The sequence below is a fragment of the Glycine soja genome, chromosome 9 (assembly GCF_004193775.1).
Source record: "Glycine soja cultivar W05 chromosome 9, ASM419377v2, whole genome shotgun sequence".
In the NCBI taxonomy this organism is placed as follows: domain Eukaryota; kingdom Viridiplantae; phylum Streptophyta; class Magnoliopsida; order Fabales; family Fabaceae; genus Glycine; species Glycine soja.
Genome location: NC_041010.1, coordinates 5,359,380 through 5,379,911, shown reverse-complemented (window position 1 = coordinate 5,379,911; position 20,532 = coordinate 5,359,380). Strand labels below are relative to the sequence as shown.

At 30.7% G+C, this 20,532-nt stretch overlaps 1 protein-coding gene across 1 annotated transcript; it reads right to left on the bottom strand.

The window, feature by feature from the left end:
- Positions 1–3,571: 3,571 nt before the first annotated feature.
- Positions 3,572–8,840, bottom strand: LOC114424932 (probable proteasome inhibitor). Its single transcript, XM_028391606.1, has 9 exons — positions 8,596–8,840; positions 8,304–8,475; positions 7,811–7,951; positions 7,206–7,286; positions 5,670–5,747; positions 5,527–5,561; positions 5,361–5,433; positions 4,192–4,269; positions 3,572–3,913 (listed from the first exon to the last, which is right to left on the bottom strand). The coding sequence occupies exons 1-9, from the start codon at positions 8,768–8,770 to the stop codon at positions 3,835–3,837; spliced, it is 912 nt and encodes a 303-aa protein (XP_028247407.1). The 5' UTR covers positions 8,771–8,840; the 3' UTR covers positions 3,572–3,834.
- Between the last annotated feature and the right edge of the window lie 11,692 nt (positions 8,841–20,532).

Genomic DNA, 20,532 nt, shown 5'->3' with positions numbered 1-20,532 from the left:
TCTTGATCCTGGGCATGGGAGAAACACTGTTGGTCACACAAGTTTTTGCTGAGAAAGCACCCCCACGATATTCCATCTAGCTAGCCACTATCATTTCTTTGATCTTACAGAAGACAAATGCCGGGAACACACTCTAAGTTCTTAGCACTCTTCTGTACTGTGTTCACAATGAATTTTATAGTAAGATAAATTTGGAATTTCAGTTTGTTGACGCAGCTAGAGTGAGTGTATGCACTGATCCTCACGCCTATATTTGCTTTAATTTGGGTTTGAAACCGAAACCTGGATCATAAACCAATGTGATTATTCCACTTTCAATGATAGGATGGAGTATGTTGCACTTGTCTCTTTCCAGCCAAATGGGTAGTTAGGTTGATTGTAAAGGTGATCTTTCCCCTAAACTTGACATCAAACTGGAGGGAATTTCAGGGTAGGCTTGCTATTTGATTTGGAAGAGTGTTGGTAAAATATTCTTTTACCATACTTTTTTCAATTATTTATTATTACTCGTAATTTATTAAAAATTATAAAATTATGAATGATAACTCATTAAATAAGGAATGAAACATTTTTTTGTGTAATTGTGGCATTTAATGAGGATTGAACCCAAGTAATAAAGATTGAAAGTTGTACAATTTTTGTAATTTTTATATTAGTAGGAATTAAAGTCATGTATGGGAGTTACAACAACTCATATATCATTTAGATTAAGTACAATTTTGTACTCCAACATATTTTTGAAAATACCATTTATTGAAAATTTTGTATTTTAAAAAATATGTTGAAGTGTTATAAGCACTTCTTATTTGATTTGAATTTACAACGCGGACTTCTCTGGTATTTCATCTTTTACTTTAGCTTCTTCCTCCTTCAGTCTTTACTTTTCTTTTGCTCCTACATTCGGCTTCTTCTTTTTCCATAATTTCAAGCCATCTTTTATGCCTCCCTCTTCATTTTCACCATACAAGACCTCACCATTGTCCTCTTACATTGCTTGTTTTGTCCGTCTCTTTTAATATTGCATCTCCTTCAACTTCTTCCCCTCTTAGCCACTACCACACATTGAAGTGATAGGAATTAGGGTACACAGGATAATGGTAACTTAGATTATAATTAGTAAACTTAGCATTAACAGAAGTCACTTAACAACAAAGACAGAAATAACGGGTGTCTTAGTTAATGATTAAGATATCCATGGTACTATTAATTTAGAATAATAATTAGTCAATTTAACACTTAATATAAATCATTCAATGATAAGAATCAAAATCATTATTTAACTTTTTATAAAAATAGGGATGACTCCAACCTAATACAAAAAGCTTATAGATATTAAAATCAAATTTCAAAATATTTACGGAGATTAAAAACTTATTTAATATTTTTCTTTTTTTAAATGTTTTTTTAGGCGTGTACTATCTTTCACATATGCTCAACAGAAGTTATTGACTTCACATAGTTATCGTTGGTGTAGAACAAAATGCTTTACAACTTATTGTAACTCAAGTTTCACGCTTCATATAGTAATAGTATAGAAGTTGTTAGGCTCCTTGTTATAATCGGGGCTGTTAATTTTGATATGGATATTTTTGGTGCAAAACATTTGATTGTGATTTGTTAGGTACTCAACACATTTAGAAGTGGAGAATGACGCCAAATGATGGAAACTAATAAGCAATAAATTCGTCAATGTTTTGTTTTTACTTTTCTCTAGTTCTTTCGATAGAATAATGAAATTCAAAATGAAGAAAGGTCATATTCTTAGCAGGGAGTAGATTATCTAACATGTTTAGATAAATTTATCTATAAACACTTTAGGAGAAAAAATGAAATAAGATTTTCTACAAGTTAAAATTAATTTTCTATTAGTTAACAATTTGTAAATATCCTTTCATCTTTTAGTGGAAATATATGAGAAAGCTTTTACAAATTAACTAATGAAAAATTAATTTTAACTTATGAAAAAATTAATTTAATTTTTTCTTCTTATTTTTTACGTCTCTTAGAAATGGTTTTAAAAAAAGCTTACTGAAACACACCTGTATGATTGATAATTAACACCTTCAGCTGAGAAGAATTCAGCTAATTCAATAGGTCATTCAATGGTGACCAAAACCATGTCTAAAAAATTCAAGAGAATGGTAGCAAAAGAATATATGGGGTAGGATTAGATAGTGTTATTATGTACCATGTACTGACACGAAAAAGGTCTAGTGCCTTTTTCACATATGACAATACCATTGTCCCCATTCATAACAAATGAATTAGTGCAAGTCACATTCAACAAATTCATCAAGGAAGGGTGCCCTACCACACATGGGCAAAACTAGAAAGTAAGGAAAAGGTCAACAAACGTATCAATCAATAAAAGTGATTGCCCATTGCAGTTTCCAATCTTGCATTTTTATTTATTAACAATAGTACTAAGCATTTTAATCATTCATAATAGTTTTCTTTACTGGACAGACTTTGTAAAGAGACAATGTTGAAAACTTGAAATGAGAAAGAATTCCTTTGGGACATTAAAGGAATAATTGTCACCGACACAGCATTGAAGATCAATCTGATGATTATCCTTTAAATTTGTTCGCACAGAAAAAGAAAACTATGGCTTTCCGTTACACATGGTTGATTGATTAGTACTTTCGGTTAAATATGGTTGAACGCTGAGGTTGATGTTATATGAATTAAAGCATGTTAGATTAGATATCAACGATTTTTATTTTTCTTTTAAATATTGGATATAACAGTAATAGCATGGGACGTGATCCACACTCACTACTGAGAAATATCTGAATTTTTTGGTATAAGAAACAATTTTATTTTGAAGGTTGCTACTCTTTTCTATTACTTATTATTTTAATTACTATTAGACATCAATTAAAAAATAGTATTAAAACCTGGTGTCAGATAATTCCTCGTTATGTGACGATATGGAAGAAGTCCATAGTAAGAACCCTTGCATTTTTCGGGAAATATAATTTACCTAAGATTTGCAGTCAATAACTATCGGCATCATCTTAAGAGATTGAAATTCAAATTCAAGATTTGAAGACCATACTTAAATAAATATTAAAATAATTTTTCATCTTTATAAATATAAAAATATTTAAAATCTGTTCCCGCTTCATCTTTATAAATATAAAAATATTCAAAATCTATTTCCACAAAATTTCAATATGTATTTTATCCTCACAATTGAAATGTGTTATTTTTATACCCATAATAAAATTCAAATAACCAAACCTATAAATATAACTTTTACATATAAACAATCAATGTAAAAAATATCATATTTTACATCATGCATAACCGATATATATATATATATATATATATATATATATATATATATATATATATATATATATATATATATATATATATATAATTGATGTAAGAAATCATTATCATAGATTCAGATTTACCTGAACTTATATCCTGACCAAAAAGTAATATATTTTAATTTTGTGAGAATGAAAAACGTATTGAAAGTTTTACAAAGATGAATTTTAAACATTTTCATATTTATAAAAATTAAAAACATACTTTATTCTTAAATAAATATCACTTCGTGATAGGGATCAAACCCTATGTCAAAATCTTATGAATAAAGTATAAGGACGAAGATCTTATTCAAACTACAAATTTGTAATTAAATCCTTAACTATTTACAAATTTCAAATCATCCTATCAACATATTTCCCTGTCCTCCAATAAAACTAATAATAGCCCTGAAAGAAAATACGCATGGAGAACAATTTGTCCATATAACTAGTATTTGCTCAAGTTGTTTTTGGTAAATTGACTTAAGACAACTTGTCCGTATTACGACTATATGTAGTCTGAATCAGCATCTCTCCGAAAATGTTGCCAATCTGGATGAGTGTCATATCCTGGCCTCCTAGGATTCCTGCAAGACGAGAGTTAGAAAAGGTGTACATATATATTTTTTGTTACCTACTTAGAAATATCTTGATACTTATACACGAATAATTGAATCCATTTCAAGCATTCAGAAGAAAACCTCGAATCAAGCACAACAATTTTTCCCTAAAGCCACAGCCAACAGTTTAAAGTAGTGTTTTCAAGAGAACAACAATACATAAAAGACGTTCAAGGGTTAAACATGTAAATGACATCATTAGTGCAATATACTTGTATGGAATACATGATGACCTTGCACCATACCTTGCAAATCTGTTGGGTTCAAAACCAGGAACACCGGGAGGTCCATATGGATCAAATCGCGCACCGGGAGGAACACCCCTATTTACATAGGATTTATACACACAGATAAGCTTAGAAATTAGCCACAGGTATAAGATACAGGGTAGTAAAAGGCAAATGTAACCCTTAACTCCTTTAGGCACTAGGGGCACTTAAACCCGAGGCGAGAGGCACCAATCCCCACTAAAGATACGCTCTAATAGCATAAAAAAAACTTCATACTACCCCCATCGACATTTCTTTCTAGATTTTTTTCAACACTACTCATTTTTCCACTAGTACAGAGAAAGTAAAAAGTACCATGACATTTTTATAAAGTTTAATGTTTTTGGTCTAAAAATTATAAAATTTAGTCAAATTAACTTTCAAATGAAAAAGATGTTTAAAGCACATGCCAGTTGTGGCATGAAACCAAAAAAATATAAAAGATAGAATAAAAAATACGGTTCTTTAAAATGTTTTGGGTGACATGGCATTTTTAAACCAATGCAGGTTGTGACAACTGAAAAAACATGTACCAAGAAAACAGAAAACTTCACAGAAAATAAAACAAACCAATCACCTACATGGTGCATGAAACTGAAAATAGAAAACAAATTGAAGAGCAAAGCAAATAAAGCAAAGGTGCTTGGATATCAAGGGAAAGACTTAAACAGCAGAAGCTTGTTGGTGGCATAAATATACTATAATAAAATCAATAAATAAATGTTTTAAATGGTCATAGAAAGTTCCAAACCATGTAAAGAGTGGAATTACAGTTGAATGGGAAAAAAAGAAAAAAGAAAAGAGGTAACTGTTTGCTTTGATGGTGGTTGAATTTGGTTAGGCAGTGGGTGACGTTTCTCACATTTATTGTGTAACTTCATTAGTTGAACTGTATTACATGAAAGTTGATGCTTTTCATTTTCATGGGCAGGGGTCTATTAAGCACATTGCCCATTAGTATAGTCAAGGTACAAGTGATGCGATGTACACCTCAATGAAGTAACATTGCCTCAGAGCAAGAACTTGGAACCTTCCCTTCCCTCGCCTTAGCACCTAAGGCATGCCTTGTAGGTTGCACTGCCTTTTACTACGCTACATGGATCACTCAGAGAAATAATAAAAAGAAAGAAATGTAAACAACTTACGGCAATCCTCCAGGAAAAGCAGGATCTCCACCAATACCACCAACACCACCAAACCAACGGGGGTCATTAGGCCCTGCTTCCATTGTTGAACTTAGCATCAACAATTCTGGTTATGCAAAAATAATACACAATTTTATATAAATAAATTGGAATATTTTAAACTTACCTACAAGCATGCTTCCACCAATGCCATGACCACCCCTGAAATTGAGGGAGGAAAGTTTCAAAGGATATATAAGAATTTGATAAAAAAGGGGGGGGATTAACAATTGTGTTAAGAGATTAAAAAAGTAATGCAGGTAAGAATACCTTGAAGGAAACACTCCAGCAGCAGGCCCAGGAACAAGATCACTACCAGAACCAATGGGAACTGAAGGGAAAATAAATCTGTACAAAAGCAAAACACAATTAATTAGTACAAAAGCAAGTAGAACTCATATGCAGGGAACATTATAAAGAATATTCATAAAGACAACATGGCATATAGGCAACTGATGGTTCCACTAAAGCTAATAAGTATGACAGTTAGAAGGAAAAACAGCAAAAATGTATGCTCAGAGATTAAGCAACAGTAAATTATTCCTTTCTATGAGGTGGGAAGAAATAATGGAATTCACCATTTTCATTACTCAATTCACAGTGAAGAAATTCATCATTGAACACAAAAGATAAATATGATATATGGTCAATAAGTTTTTTAAGAGAATATTTAGCACAGTAAGCATCTAGGCATGTGGTACTGATAGGAACCTGGACTCAACTGTCCCAGCTGCCACTAAATCTGGGTGTACGAGGTCCCTATAAGTATTAGTGGAGGCCTAAGTACATGCTTAGGAGGGAATAACAGGGAGTGACTTGTAAAAAGAATTAGGGGAGAAATTTATTTACAGAGAGAAAACAGATATGATGAATGTCTAGATATAGAAATTCAACTGTGTGATGGGGGGAGGGTCATGTGTAATTTCCTATTTTGGGTCATAGCTAGGGACTAAAGGGAATTTTTCTACAGGCCTGGGAACATTGCTATTTCATTTCAGTCTATTATCTTCCATGTTTCCCAATCCCAAACCATGGTTGTCACATTCATGAATAACTCGTAAAATTGTCTGAGACAACCAACACACTAGAAAACTCACTCCTGATTAGACTTCGGTGAACTCGGCTAGGTTTGGACAAAATCATGTAAACTCACAAGTTCTCAGTATGTAGCTATTGATAGGAAGTTAGGAACTTGGATTCAACTAAGCCAGCTGCCACTATAGTTTCACCCAATACCCCCCCCCCCCTACAAGTTTATTCTTGTAGACCTTTAATGACTTGGGAAGGAATGGCTAGAATGAAGAATTAAGGAGGCAGTTAATTAGAGGAGAGCAAAAACAAATTGATGATTTGTCTAAATAGAGAATTCAAACATCCTTAGGTGTTGCTTTTGGCAGCGGGGGGATCATGTCATCATGTGTATCTCCTATTTTAGCTTATGTTGGAGCTAAAGGGAATTCTTCTTTGGGTGAGAAAATTGCTATTTCATTTAAGTCTATTGATCTAATTTTGTTCTGTAATACAATCTCCTTTCTCAGAGTCAGATACGAACCACAAGCCCAATCAGGGCATCCTTCAACTAGATAGGATCAGAGGAAACGATCATGATGTATAGAACATCATAATTGCAGACACGCATAAAGTCACATAACACAGATTGCTTTCATAATTTTCAAGCATGGACATTAATGCTCAAAGTAGCCAACAGTAGGAGTGTGTAAAGTGACAGAATAGATAATCAATCCATTGAACAGTGTCAAAAATCAATGAAATGGTGAAAGCAACATAGCAATGTGAAACCCTTACTGCGTTGGAGGACCACCAGGTTCACCAAATCCAGCAACAGGATCAGGTATCTCTTGTCTAGTTCTGTTACTTGTTTCTGAGCTGTATAAAAGACAATGAGACAATTTTTCAAAGAGGATCCTAGTTCATAAAACATTATATTATAAAACCTTCATATAAGGGCAATGCCACAGTTGTCTGATACAACAACCTGAAATTAAAACAAAGGGAAGGGCTAGATTTTCTCACATGACATTCTTACTATATGAAAAACAGGAAGCTGCACACAGATCCTTCAAAATCTTTAATCACACTAAAACTAGTTCATCTCTCAATACTCATATAAGGACTAGTTATCTACAAATGCGATTAAATTTTCATCCACTGAGTTATACACTATCACCATTAATCATGCATTTTGATAAAAATAGCATGATGGTGTCAAGAACTTTAAACTGATCATTTTTATTCACTATCAATGTAAAAGCTTAAACTCCTTATAATTATATGATGGCCCAATTCATAAAACTTGAAGCATTCACTGTCAAAGAGTTATATAAGATTTGCATTTCCAGTTAATATTAAAAAAAGGACACAGACACAAAGTTCCCGAAATCCAAATTCACCTTCTACTTGATGAGCTGGCTTTAGCAGAACCATCTAATTTAGACAAGATATCCCCATCTATTTTCTTCACAAGCTTATCCAAATTCTTGAACTGCTGAGAATAATTGCTGACTCCATCCTCTCCAGCATAATCCCCAACACTGCATATATCAAAAACCACATCCAAATCCCATTTCAAAGTGAGCACACAATTCAACAGAACAAAAAAACCAAATCTGGAAGACTCTAAAATTTTGTGCATATCACTTACTAAAAAAAAAAATCCAAACACCCCCACCCCCAAAAAATAAATAAAACACAATTCAAACCAACAAAGAAAACTAGTTTCCAAAATCCAAAACTTGAAATTAAAAAAAAATCAATATTCCAAATGTCCGAATAAGCACAATTCAAACACGACAAAGAAAACCCCCTCAAAAACCCTAACTTTTCAGTCAGAACAAGGAAACAATTAAATTTTCAACCAAAAAAAAAGGGAAAAGAATCAATTACTCAATCTCAAGGCTCAAAGGCTCCGAAGATCCTTGAGTAAAAGCATGAACGAGCAATTTGTCGTTCATCACGAGGCACTTGACAAGCACTTTCTCCGAACCCTTTTCTGGATTCGCGTAAACGAACGCGTACTCATCGTTCAGCTCGTTCCAATGATCAACGGATACCTCGTCTGCATACAAAACGCAGTGCATCAACAAACATCGAAAAAAACCAACAAGAAAGAATTGAAGGAAAAAAAGAAGTAGAAGAATAAAGGGGGGAAAAAGGGTGTTTTTCGTTTTTTTATTACCATTGGATGGGTCAGAAAACGCATTGTCGGAGAGGGCCTGGGGACCTGTAGCGGTGAGGACATAGCCGGAGGTGAGGAAGGAGGAGTGAACGGCAAATGCGATTTTGTCGTTTTGGTTGCGGAAGGTTGGCCTCGCGGCCCTGATCACTGCCAGCACCAACTTTTCACTCGCCATCGTCGGGTCAAGAAGACACTAGAATAGCTCCTGAGTCGTAGATGTACCCCCTCTGCCTCCTGATACCCTACCCCAAATATCATCATCATAATAATAATAATATAATAAAGATAATATTATTTTACCAAAATAATAATAAACTTAAATATATTTTTTATTCTTATCATTTAACTTTTTATTTTTATTTTTTTTCATTTTAGCCTGTGTGTTTGTTTTTTATTTTTAAAGTATTTTCGATAACATTTTCTTTTCTACTATTCAAAACGATATCCAAAATACTTTAAGAAAAAAACAAACCAAATATATTTTGTGATAATTAAAACAAAAAAATACAAGGATGAAAAGAAAAAAAAATACTAAATTACAGTGATAAAAATATATATTTAAGCTATAATAATATCATCATATTATAAAGTTCATGGATGTGAGTTTCATATATATATAGAGAGAATCTCAAAGTAAAGATTAACTATTCATTTTATTATTATTGTTCTTGTTTTATTATATTGAGTAATATTGGAATACCTTTACACTATCCTCCTTAACACTTGGAAGGAGATATTAAATATAGACAATGACACACAACTCGACACAATAAAGGAGAATTATAATTATCCTTTTAAACTGGTACAGAATTATAATTATCCTTTTAAATTGGTACAATAGATATGTTTATCAATAACTTAATTATTAATTTTGTCTTTAAATATTATGAATGAATGATATATATATAATATAAAAATATTATATATATATATATATATCTGTTATAAAATATAAAAAATATTATTTCGTTTGCAAAACCTCAAAAAATATGTGTTGAAACTTATTATGGATTAAAAATAGATAGTTTAATGGGTATTGACGTCTAAGGGTAAAATAAATTAATTTTTACTCTATTTGCTTATTAATGTTGGATCAAAGTTTCAAGCCTCTTAAGTCTAAGTTTTTGTTTGATAATTTTATAATGTTAAACATGTTTAATAGATGTGACATTTATTTTGACTGTTTTAGACTAGACATGTTATATGGTATGGGTTAAGTTTTTTATACACTTAGTAAGGATCAAAGATGTTAAACAAAATGGATTGATCTCTAATTTTCTTAAGAGCAATGAGTTTAACATAGTATAATCGATAACAAGGTTTTGTAATCAATTACAAAGTGTTATAGCAAGTACCAAACCTTTCTTTTACTTGAAATTTGGCAAGAAACATCAAATTAATCAATTACTAGTTTCAGTAATTGATTACAAAAGTTAGTTTCAGAAGAAGGAAGACTCTCTAGCTTGAGATAATCGATTAACATTTATTGTAGTCGATTAGATTGCTTCCGAAAACTTAAGGAGCTCTTTGTGTATTGAAATAATCAATTAACACAATTGATAAACAATTATTCCATAAAATATAGAAGCATGAGAAGTTCTCTGTTTGAAACGAGATAATTAATTATCATTTTCATTAATTGATTACCAAGTTTCTGGAAAGGTAAAACAAAAAAAGAATTTTTGGTGTATTAATCGATTACCATAATTAATAATTGATTAAATCAATTTTTCCTATTAAAATTATAATTATCCTCTAATGTTCTTTTCATTAGTGACTCTTGATACGTCTTTATTTTTAAAAGAATACTTCAAGTACTTCAAGAGAGTCAACTAAGGAAATTTTACTGTATTTTTTTTTTTTTAAAGATTCAAGTTGATCAAAGATCCATTCACTGTTCATCATGATTTAATCGTACTTAGAAGAAAAGCTTAAAGATGTTGCGATCTACATGTCAAGGTGTATTTGTTTTTATTCTGAAATTCTTTCTTATTTCGGTTTTTGGTTAAGGTTATCAAAAGTTTTGTAAGTTGATAGAGTTTTAACTGTTATTCTTTCTCTAATAAGAATAAAGGCGAGAGTTGAATATAAGAAATTATATGTAATGTTTGTAAATACTCTTTCTATGTTTTTATTTTCTTTTATTTTGGTACACACATTGTATGAAATAAAAATATTTTGAAAATAAAAACTTTAAAGAACTAGTTACATTTTAATGGAAATGCAATACAATATAAACAATTAGTTATACAATAACTTTTTATTGGAAAAAGAGATATTATAAAAAAGGGAATTTATAAAATAAATAGAGAAGAAAATATATATTTTTTTCGAGAAAATATAATTAATTAATTAACTAGTCAAAGTTAACTGAAAGTGGATAATTAATATTCTTTTAACATGTGTAAAGTTGTACAAGATAGAAACATTCTTAAGAAAAAAAATATTAACAATTTACAAGATCATTTAATCAGACAATATCATTTATAATATATTTATTAATTTTTATAAAATTATCTTAAAATATTATACTAATTATAACTTATAATTAAATTATAATATAAAATTATTTTACATCATTAATATATTATTACGGTTAAACTCTAACAAAAACTCACATTTTATACAATTGTCAAATCAGAAATTAAAATAGAGATTTACTTTATATATACAAAAAAATAGAGATTTACTCTATGTAAGAAAGAAAAATGTGACTGAAATAGGCATCCGAGACTACACGTGTGGTGTTTATATACATGAAGGAAAGGGTGGTGGGTCCGCTACACGTGCACAAAACAGCATCCTATAAGCATATCTCAATTGTAATATTCCAAAATAAATAGGTGGGAAAAACAAAACAAGAAACTTCTTTGTCTTTTCCCATAATCAGAGGAGCAGACTCTATCTGTCTCAGTCCCTACCTTTTCACCACAATTGACGTGTGTACTAATCACATACTACTATGTGTATAATAGTAATGGATTTAAAGTAATTTTTATGTTGATCTTTTAAAATGACACGTCTCATTACATTAGTTTTCTTTTTCTTAATTTTAGTCAGTGAAATAATCATTTAAAAATTTAAAACATTGTCATATTATTTTTTTAGAAAAAGGTTATTGCTAAATTAATCTTTTAAAAGAAAAAAGGCAATTTACATGTGGTTAGGGTGATTTTGGTTCAAATTTGGAAAGGGTTAGTTTTAGACATTTTACAAGAGGAAAAAAAAAATTCACAGACGAGGATGTAAATGAACAAGACAAATTACAAGTAGTCATGGAAACTTTGGTTTTAGAAAACTAAACGAGGAATGATAGATTATTCTTGATTTCTCCATGGCTTAAGATTTTAAGATTATGAATATTTGTCTTATAAAGCATAAAGAACATGTAATCACTTGTAATAGTGGAAGTCTAAGGTCACAATTTTTTTTTCTTCTTTTTGTTAGTAAGAAGTGTTGACAAAAGAGTTTATAAGGATTGCAACGTGATTTTGGGAAAGAGTCTAACTACACAACATATGATATTGATTCTTGACGTTCATTTGAAAAAGGCATAAACAAAAAAAAAATAGATGAGATAATGGAAATTACAAGATAATCCTAAACCCCATTTTGTAGGAAATGTCTAACAAGATAAGAAAAGTTGTTAAGTAGTCATGGGTTAATCAAAAGGTTTTGGGCCAAGAGATAAGTAATCTTGGTGGTTGGATTAAAATGTTCAAGAAAAGTGTAGTAGCAAAAGAGAATGTTTTAAAATCTTGTATGGATGGAATTATGTTAAAAACTACCCAAGGTATTGGTAGAAATAAAATGAGTTAATGTGTATTCAAGAAGAGAAAGGTGAATGATTACCTCTGAATTTTTTTAGCAAAACCAATTTGTAAGACCAATGAATTTTTTTTTTCAAAAACAATGTTGTAAATGCAAAAATCACAAGCGAGGTTGAATTGTGATATCAAATATGTTCACAAACCTTTTGAAACAAAAAGCTATTGTATTTAAGCTTTAAGCAAAAAGAACAGGTTTTGTAAATGAAGAAGGACAAGTGATACTTAACATATTCTAAAAAATGTTTTAAAACAAAATCAAATTTCAACACTTAGTCAATTTTAAATATAGAAGTGCAGAAAATAAAGTTGGTTCTAAACTAAAAACATAACAATTTAAAAGAGAGCAAAAATACAAACAATTGGTGAGAGAAAGGAGCTAAATGCAAAAATAAATGAAATGTTGGAGATTAGGCTACATTAAAAGAATCTCAATAGTTATAAATGTTTTCTTTATTCAATGTTCATTTTAATACTACCTTAACCCACCATGGTGCTCTAACCATGATCCCTCGTGTGAGAGAGCCTAAGTTGTTTAACTCAACTCCTAATCCCTTAGCAAGTCAAGCTAAACAACTTGAATTCAAGAACAAGGGTTTATCAAAGCTAACAAATGTTAATTATTTCATCCCTAGATATAACATCTATTAGATACCACTTTCAAATCTTAGTCAAAAAGCACTTCCCAATGACATTTTAGTTATGAAACATGTTCATATGGTTGATCACTAATGATACTAACAAACATCCATCGGTCCCTAAATGAGACATTCATTAGATACTCTATTCAAAACTCATTTTTCAAGCATTTTCCAATGACAATAAAAATAAAGAATTGAAGCTAAGGTAATCAAACCACAAGACAAGCAATCAAAATGGAAAAAAGTAATAACACAAGAATAAACACAGAATAAATATGAAGATTAACTAAATAAGAGTAAACTTAGTATACCAATTCTCCAACAAAGAATAAATTAGCCTCTCATTGTCATGAAATGCCTCAAAATTACAAATGTAAGGGAGAAAAAAAAGAAAAATGGAGGAAAATTAAAGAAAATGGAAGATGAGAGCTCCTCAATTGCCATACTCAACCCTAGGTCAATGCTGCCTTAATCCCAATGAAAAAGAGGTTTAAATAGGTCCAAGAAGGATGCACTATCGTTTCTTCATCATGGCATGTGTGCTTAGCCCAACATGTCATAATAAGCGCTCATGCAACATTAATATTGGATTAAGTTGACTATGTGTTAAGCCTGAAGCATGCGCTCGGCCCAATTACTAGGTATAGGAAACAATTCACTCAACGTGAATATGCGTGTTGAACACCTTCAAAACTATCCCCAACAACCTCCAAACGCTTGCCACATGTCCTAATAAGTTGGGATTCTCACGCTAAGTGCATGCAGCACACTAAGTGGGTTGCTTCAAACTTTAAACATATTCCTACACCAAAACTCTACAAAACGCAACTAAAACTATAAAATTAACTTCATTAAGCTCAAAATCTATAAGAACACTAAATCCTACTTTATTGGGATCAAATCAAGCATTAAAAGAGAAGAAATGAGATCATTGCTATGTGATTTAAGTGCAAAAACCAAGTATGCATAGTAATTATCACTTAACTTAGTCTTATATGCTTTTCAGATCTTAGTGTCTGTCTGCTATTGTTTAGTTCATCAAATGCAAATTCAATGCTATCGTCTATTGGCAAATAAGACACAACTTTCTAAACTAAGTATTTATTTGCATCTAATCCTAATTGGCCATGGGGCTACAATTACGGTTTTTTTAAAGTGAGAGACAAACTATCTCAATTTATAAATGAGGAACTAAAACCACAAATTTTTTAAAGTAGTGGACAAAATGTATCAATTAAAAATAGGGGGCTAAAATCGTAAATTTGGAAAAATAGGAGGGCAACAATTGCATTTCAGCCTTTTGCTTATATTTGATACCAAAAGGTGATGGTCATGACGATGATGACAGTGACGGTTGCGATGGTCATGGCAAAGATAATAACAATGATCATGGAGTGGTGGCGGTGGTGTTCATGGTGAGAAGAACATTTATGGGTTAACAACAATTTCAAAAGAAAAGTGATGCAATAATTAATGTATTTTAGGATATGATAATTGTGTTCTTTTAGTGATTTGATTTTTGTTAGATGAATCTTTTAGAGATTTGATAGTCTCATAAAGTTTTAATGAATTCTTACATTTTCAACGTAGACCTTTCATTTTAATGGATAGGTATATTGTTTTTAATATTTGAGAATCCTACATATCAAGGAGTATGATGCATATCCTTGTCTCGAAATCTATGCTTAATTATCAATTTGGTTCACAAATTATTTTAAAAGATTCAATTGATCCCAAGGTTCTTAAAAGATTCAATTTGATTTTTAAGTCTTTTATAATGCACCAGTTTGATATTTTCCATCAATTTGATGTTAACGTGATTAACATTGAAATACCAGCGGTTTTATTTACAAATTGTGGCAGTCGAAAAATGACATTATATTTTTTTCTTATTTTTTAAAAATCACAAAAAATTTCAAAACACGAAACCTATCACCAACCCAATCGCCACAAGCCACCTCCCAGATCTTGAGCAGGAAGCATGAAGTGAAGGAGAGGAGATTTGTCTTTAGTTTGCCATGTTTGCAGTAGCACTGTCATCATGTTGGAGCACTGCGAGAATGGAGAGAAAAACTGTGGGGAGCGAGAGAAAGAGAGAGAGATGTGATGTTGTTCGTGGAAGTGCGATGGTGTGATGAGTATGAGTTAGGATGACATGACCACATGGAGAGAACGAGAAACAAGCAAAGGAAGCAGAAGATAGGAGTTCTTCGTTGTCTACGATTGTCAGGATAGGCTTGTAGCTGTGAAGCACTGGCACAGCCTCGAATAGCAGTGTCCCTGTTTCTGACATGCCAACACACGGACACTCGTCGAACACGTGTTGGGCACGCATTCGCTATGTCCAACTTTTTTTTTAAAAAAAAAACCTTCGACACCATTCTGGACACGGGAAGCCAACAAACACGACTTTTGTTATTTTTTTTTCAAAATCATATTTTTTTTAATCTTAAAAGATAAAAGATTAGATTTTAAATTATAATAATAGATTAGATTTTTTATTATTTCCTCTTCACGCTGTTTACGCTTCCTATTTTTTTAAATCTTAAAGATAAAACATTATATTTTAAATTATAATAACAAATTAGAATTTAGACTAAATCAAATTAGAATAACAATGCTTCCTCTTCATGCCAGTCGTGCCACTCCTTCATTCACATACGTCTTCACTGGTTTCATTGTTCATGTCTATTCGTTATTGGTTTGAGTTTGTTGTTGTCGTCGTTCGTTTAGCTTGTAACCTTCGTAGCATTTATGGTTACTAACTCTAACTTGCTGTTTGTTGCATTTATGATTGTTGAACTCCGACTTATTATTTTGGTTCTGGCCGAATGCATTGTAACTTTGTAAGGTTAGCACCTTTGAAACTTTTTCTTTACTTTCCAATTTTTATAATTTTTCTTCATCTTCCGTAGGCTCGTAAGAATTTTTAGTTTAATATTTTTTATTTACTTTCTTACCTACTAATACATTTAATACTTTCTAATTTTTAATTTTATGTCCTATTTTGATAATAGTTTTTAAACATAATAGTTAACCATTCAGTTTTTTTAAAATTGGGCATTGTGTTCTTATTTATTTTATTTTATTATATTGATTAATTGTAGAGATGAGTAATTCTAATCAAGTTAAAGAACAAGGTGATGACACCAAACTTTATAGAATTATGTTTCGAAGATTAAAGGTTTAAGTGGAGGCATTGGAAATTTTGAAGTTAGATGCAATTTCTGTGAAATAGTTTTTAATGGATCTTACACTAGAGTAAGAGTACAATTGTAAAAAATGATAGGAAAATGAGTTAAAAGTTGTTAAAAGATAACTTCTTCAAGGCTTGCAAAACTTACAAAGATGGATAATGAAGCTGCATTAAGAATAGATAGGTCAAAGAAAAATTTGTCTTTTTACTTCCGGTGTCTAACCAAGAGACAACTAATGTTGATCCAAAAAAGAGAAAGACTCTTGAAGGTTCTTTTAATATGCAAGCTAGAGAGACCCTTTATTATGAAATTGCTAGAATGTTTTATTCTTCAGGACTACCATTTCATTTAGTAAGGAATCCTCACTATAGAAAGACATTCTTTTTTTCTGCCAACAATAATTGTATATCTGGGTAGCAACCTCTAGGTTACAATAAGTTGAGAACAACTTACTTGCAAACGAAAAAAGATATGTAGAGAACCTATTACAATCAATAAAATATACATGGAAAGAAAAAGGTGTGAGCATTGTAAGTGATGGGTGGAGTGATCCTTAAAGAAGGCATCTTATCAATTTCATGGTTGCCATCGAGAGTGGATTGATGTTTTTAAAGGCCTTAGATTGTTCTGATGAGGTAAAAGATAGGGATTTCATAGCTGTACAAATGAGGGATGTAATTATGGATGTTGGTCACTCGAATGTAGTACAAATTGTTATTGATTATGCACCTGTATGTAAGGCAGTAGGTTTGCTCATATAGACTAAGTTTCCTTCCATCTATTGGACTCCTTGTGTATGCACATCTTAAATCTTGCATTGAAAAATAAATGTGTAGCCAAGAACACACAAAAATAATGAGGTTTGTTGGATCACACAAATTACTAATGATGTCATGTATGTTAGAAATTTTATCATGGGTCATTCTATGAGACTATTATCATTAAATTCATTCAACACATTGAAGTTGCTAGCTCTTGCTCCCACAAGATTTACTTCCACCATAGGGATGCTAAAGAGGTTTAAACATTTGAAAAAAGGACTTCAAGAGATAGTTATTAGTGAGCAGTGATCTTCTTATAAGGAAGATGATATTAACAAGGCAAAATTTGTGAAAGAGACATTGTTGGATGACATTTGGTGGGATAAGGATGATTATATACTTTCTTTCACTACTCCTATCTATGATGTTCTTAGAAAAACAGATACAGATGCAACTTGTCTTCATTTGGTGTATGAAATGTAAGACTCGATGATTGAAAATGTGAAGAAAGTCATATATCGACATGAAAGAAAGGGAGAAGGTGAAGAATCTACCTTTTATAAGGTAGTACATGAAATATTAATTAATCGTTGGACTAAGAGTAGCTCACATCTTCATTGTTTAGCTCATTCTTTAAACCCAAGGTGATACATTATATTCTTTCATTTATAAAGCCTATTTTTTCCAAACGTTTCTATATGTAATATTAATTTATAATCATTTTTTTATCATAGATATTATAGTCATGAATGACAAAGTGAAGATTCAAATAGAATTCTTCCCCACCAAGATGGAGAACTTACTCATGAAAGATTGAAATGCTTCAAAAGGTATTTTGATGATGATAATGAAAGAAAACAAGTGAATGTAGAGTTTACAAACTTTGGAAGAGAAGACTTTGATGATATTGACTCTTTAAGGGATAGAGGTCTAATGGAGGCAAAGTCTTGGTGGCTAGTTCATGGTGCTTATGCACCAACACTTCAAAAGATTACTCTTAAGTTACTAGGGCAATCTTGTTCATCATCATGCTGTGAAAGAAACTAAATTACTTACTCTTTCATTCATTCAATCAAAAGAAACAAGATGACACATTATCGGGTAGAGGATCTAGTATTTGTTCATAGTAATCTTCGTCTTCTTTCAAGAAATTCCCCATAATATCATTAAGAAGAAACTAAAATGTGGGACATTGTAAGAGACGAGTTTGGATCACTTGATGAGAATGAAATTCTTGAAGTTGCTAATTTATTTCTTGATGAACCAGAATTAGAAATTATGTTTTTCAATGATGATGGTCAAGAAGAAAAAGAAAAAACTTAGATACATTAGGATTAACAATTTTTTTATTTATCTTTTTAATTATGATGATTTATCTTAAAAAAATTTTAGGTGAGATTTTTTTATTAAATATATTAGTAAATTTGTTTTTAAATTATTTTTTAAAAAGATAATTTTTATCTTGTGAAATTTTCAAAATATAATTTTTTATGCTTTTATATATATATATATATATTTTGTATCCCATATCTTATGTTTTAGAATTTAATCGTGTTGCGGTGTTGGGATGCGAGTCGGGGCTTCATAGGCTTGTAGTGTGTGTTTGGTGAAGACGAAATGACAAAGAAGAGGAGAGAAGCGTAGGGATCAATGCAACTTTTGCGGTTTGGTGCTAGCGAAATACACATAATTTTTTAAATTTTCGCGGGGCACACACTGCAGAATTTCTTCGCTCCATCAAGAAGAAAGGCGAAGAAACTCTCATGTTCATTGCATATTCCGATATTGCCCCTTCTGTATTCAACATATTGTCTCCTTGTGTGGTCGACGCTGTCACTTTCTCTTTCATGATTTGTGAGCAATGGTGCGTCTGCAACGAAGGTCATGGCCAGTGACAAAGTCTTTGACGTGGTCGTTACCTGAGCTTCCAAGTTTTAGATTTGGAGTTTCAGATACAGTCAATGCTCAATGTATTACTTGTTTTGCTTATGAATTTAATCTTTTTAAAATTTAATGATTAAATTGAATTTTTTAAAATAATTTGATAATAATTAAGCCCAAATCCACTTGTAGATAATTTGTGTCCATGCGTCCGTTTTTACAAAATCCTTGTATGCAAATAATTTTTTTTTACAGTGTTTTTTTTGGGGGTATAAAATTAAAAGCCAGTTGAAATAACATGTGAGATTTTTGACGGCAAACAAGCAAATTTTTTTATTACTTGTGGTACAGTATATATATCTTATCAATTAATAACAATTACAGTAGTTTTAATTTACAAAACAAGTAATAGTTACTTTTTTTACTTTTAATATTAATTCGTACATATATGTGTATTTTTCGTTTTCTTTGAAGCAAGCAATCATCAATTTTGGCCATCTAACATTAAGAAAATGTACTTATTTGTTCACTAGGGAAAAATAAAAAACTGTCCCAGCCAAGATTGTGTCTTTGACTATGAAAACTAGTCCCCATTCAAAATAGTTGTCATTTGAAATTATGTATAATAATTTAAAAATATTGAAAATCATATATGCTAATAAAAATAGTTAATACTATTAAATATTAAAAAATGATTTATGATTTCCAGTTTTTTTTAAATAATGAATAAATTTTTGAAAGAGAAAATGACAAATAATTTAAATAAACTAAAGATGTTTAAAATGATAATAATTATTTTAAAATAGAGTAATACATGAATGTTCACAAAAACGTACGTTAACAAGGCCAAAATCTATGGAAAACATAAATAAATGTTAGCTTAATCTATAGATATCTCTATATTCTTGTAAAAACAAAAGATATCACTATATTAATTACAGAATTCGTTGTCTTGAAAGCATAAATAAATGTTTGCTTAATCTATTGATATCACCATATTAACTAGCTAATCAAAATGATACCCCAACAGATAAAAAGTAGTGTCCAAGCTTAAAAGGGCAACAAAATCTCAAGATGGGAAATTGCTTATATAGTACTTTATATATAGTGGTAATAGCCAATAGGTTTGCATATGCATGGGTGCTTTATATTATTATACTAGTAGTTAATCACGGATAATTTCTCAATTAGGTCAAGTTGCAATAGAATAATCAAAAGGTGCCCCCTTAATTACCTTTGTTATCGTTCTCAACAATTAATAGGATTAAGACACTTTTACGACACATTCTTTTCAACTTAATTTTTATTAGAAAATATACTTACTCTTTATTTAATAGGACTAACATAAAATTTATGTGCTAAAGTTTCTAGAACTTATTCCTTAATAAAGTCAATTTAATGTTGAAAAAAAATCACATGTCTTTATTTCATCTAAGAATTTAATAATAAAGAATAAAGATATAAAAAGCTCAACTGAAGTTATTTTTTCTAAAAATTATAAGTTATAGTTTATTAACAAAATTTTTATTTCTAAAACACAAGTAAATCTATATCACTAACCATCAGTGTTAATATTGGAGAAAAATGAACTCTATACAAGATTATTTTAATAATTTTAACCTGTTTTTAG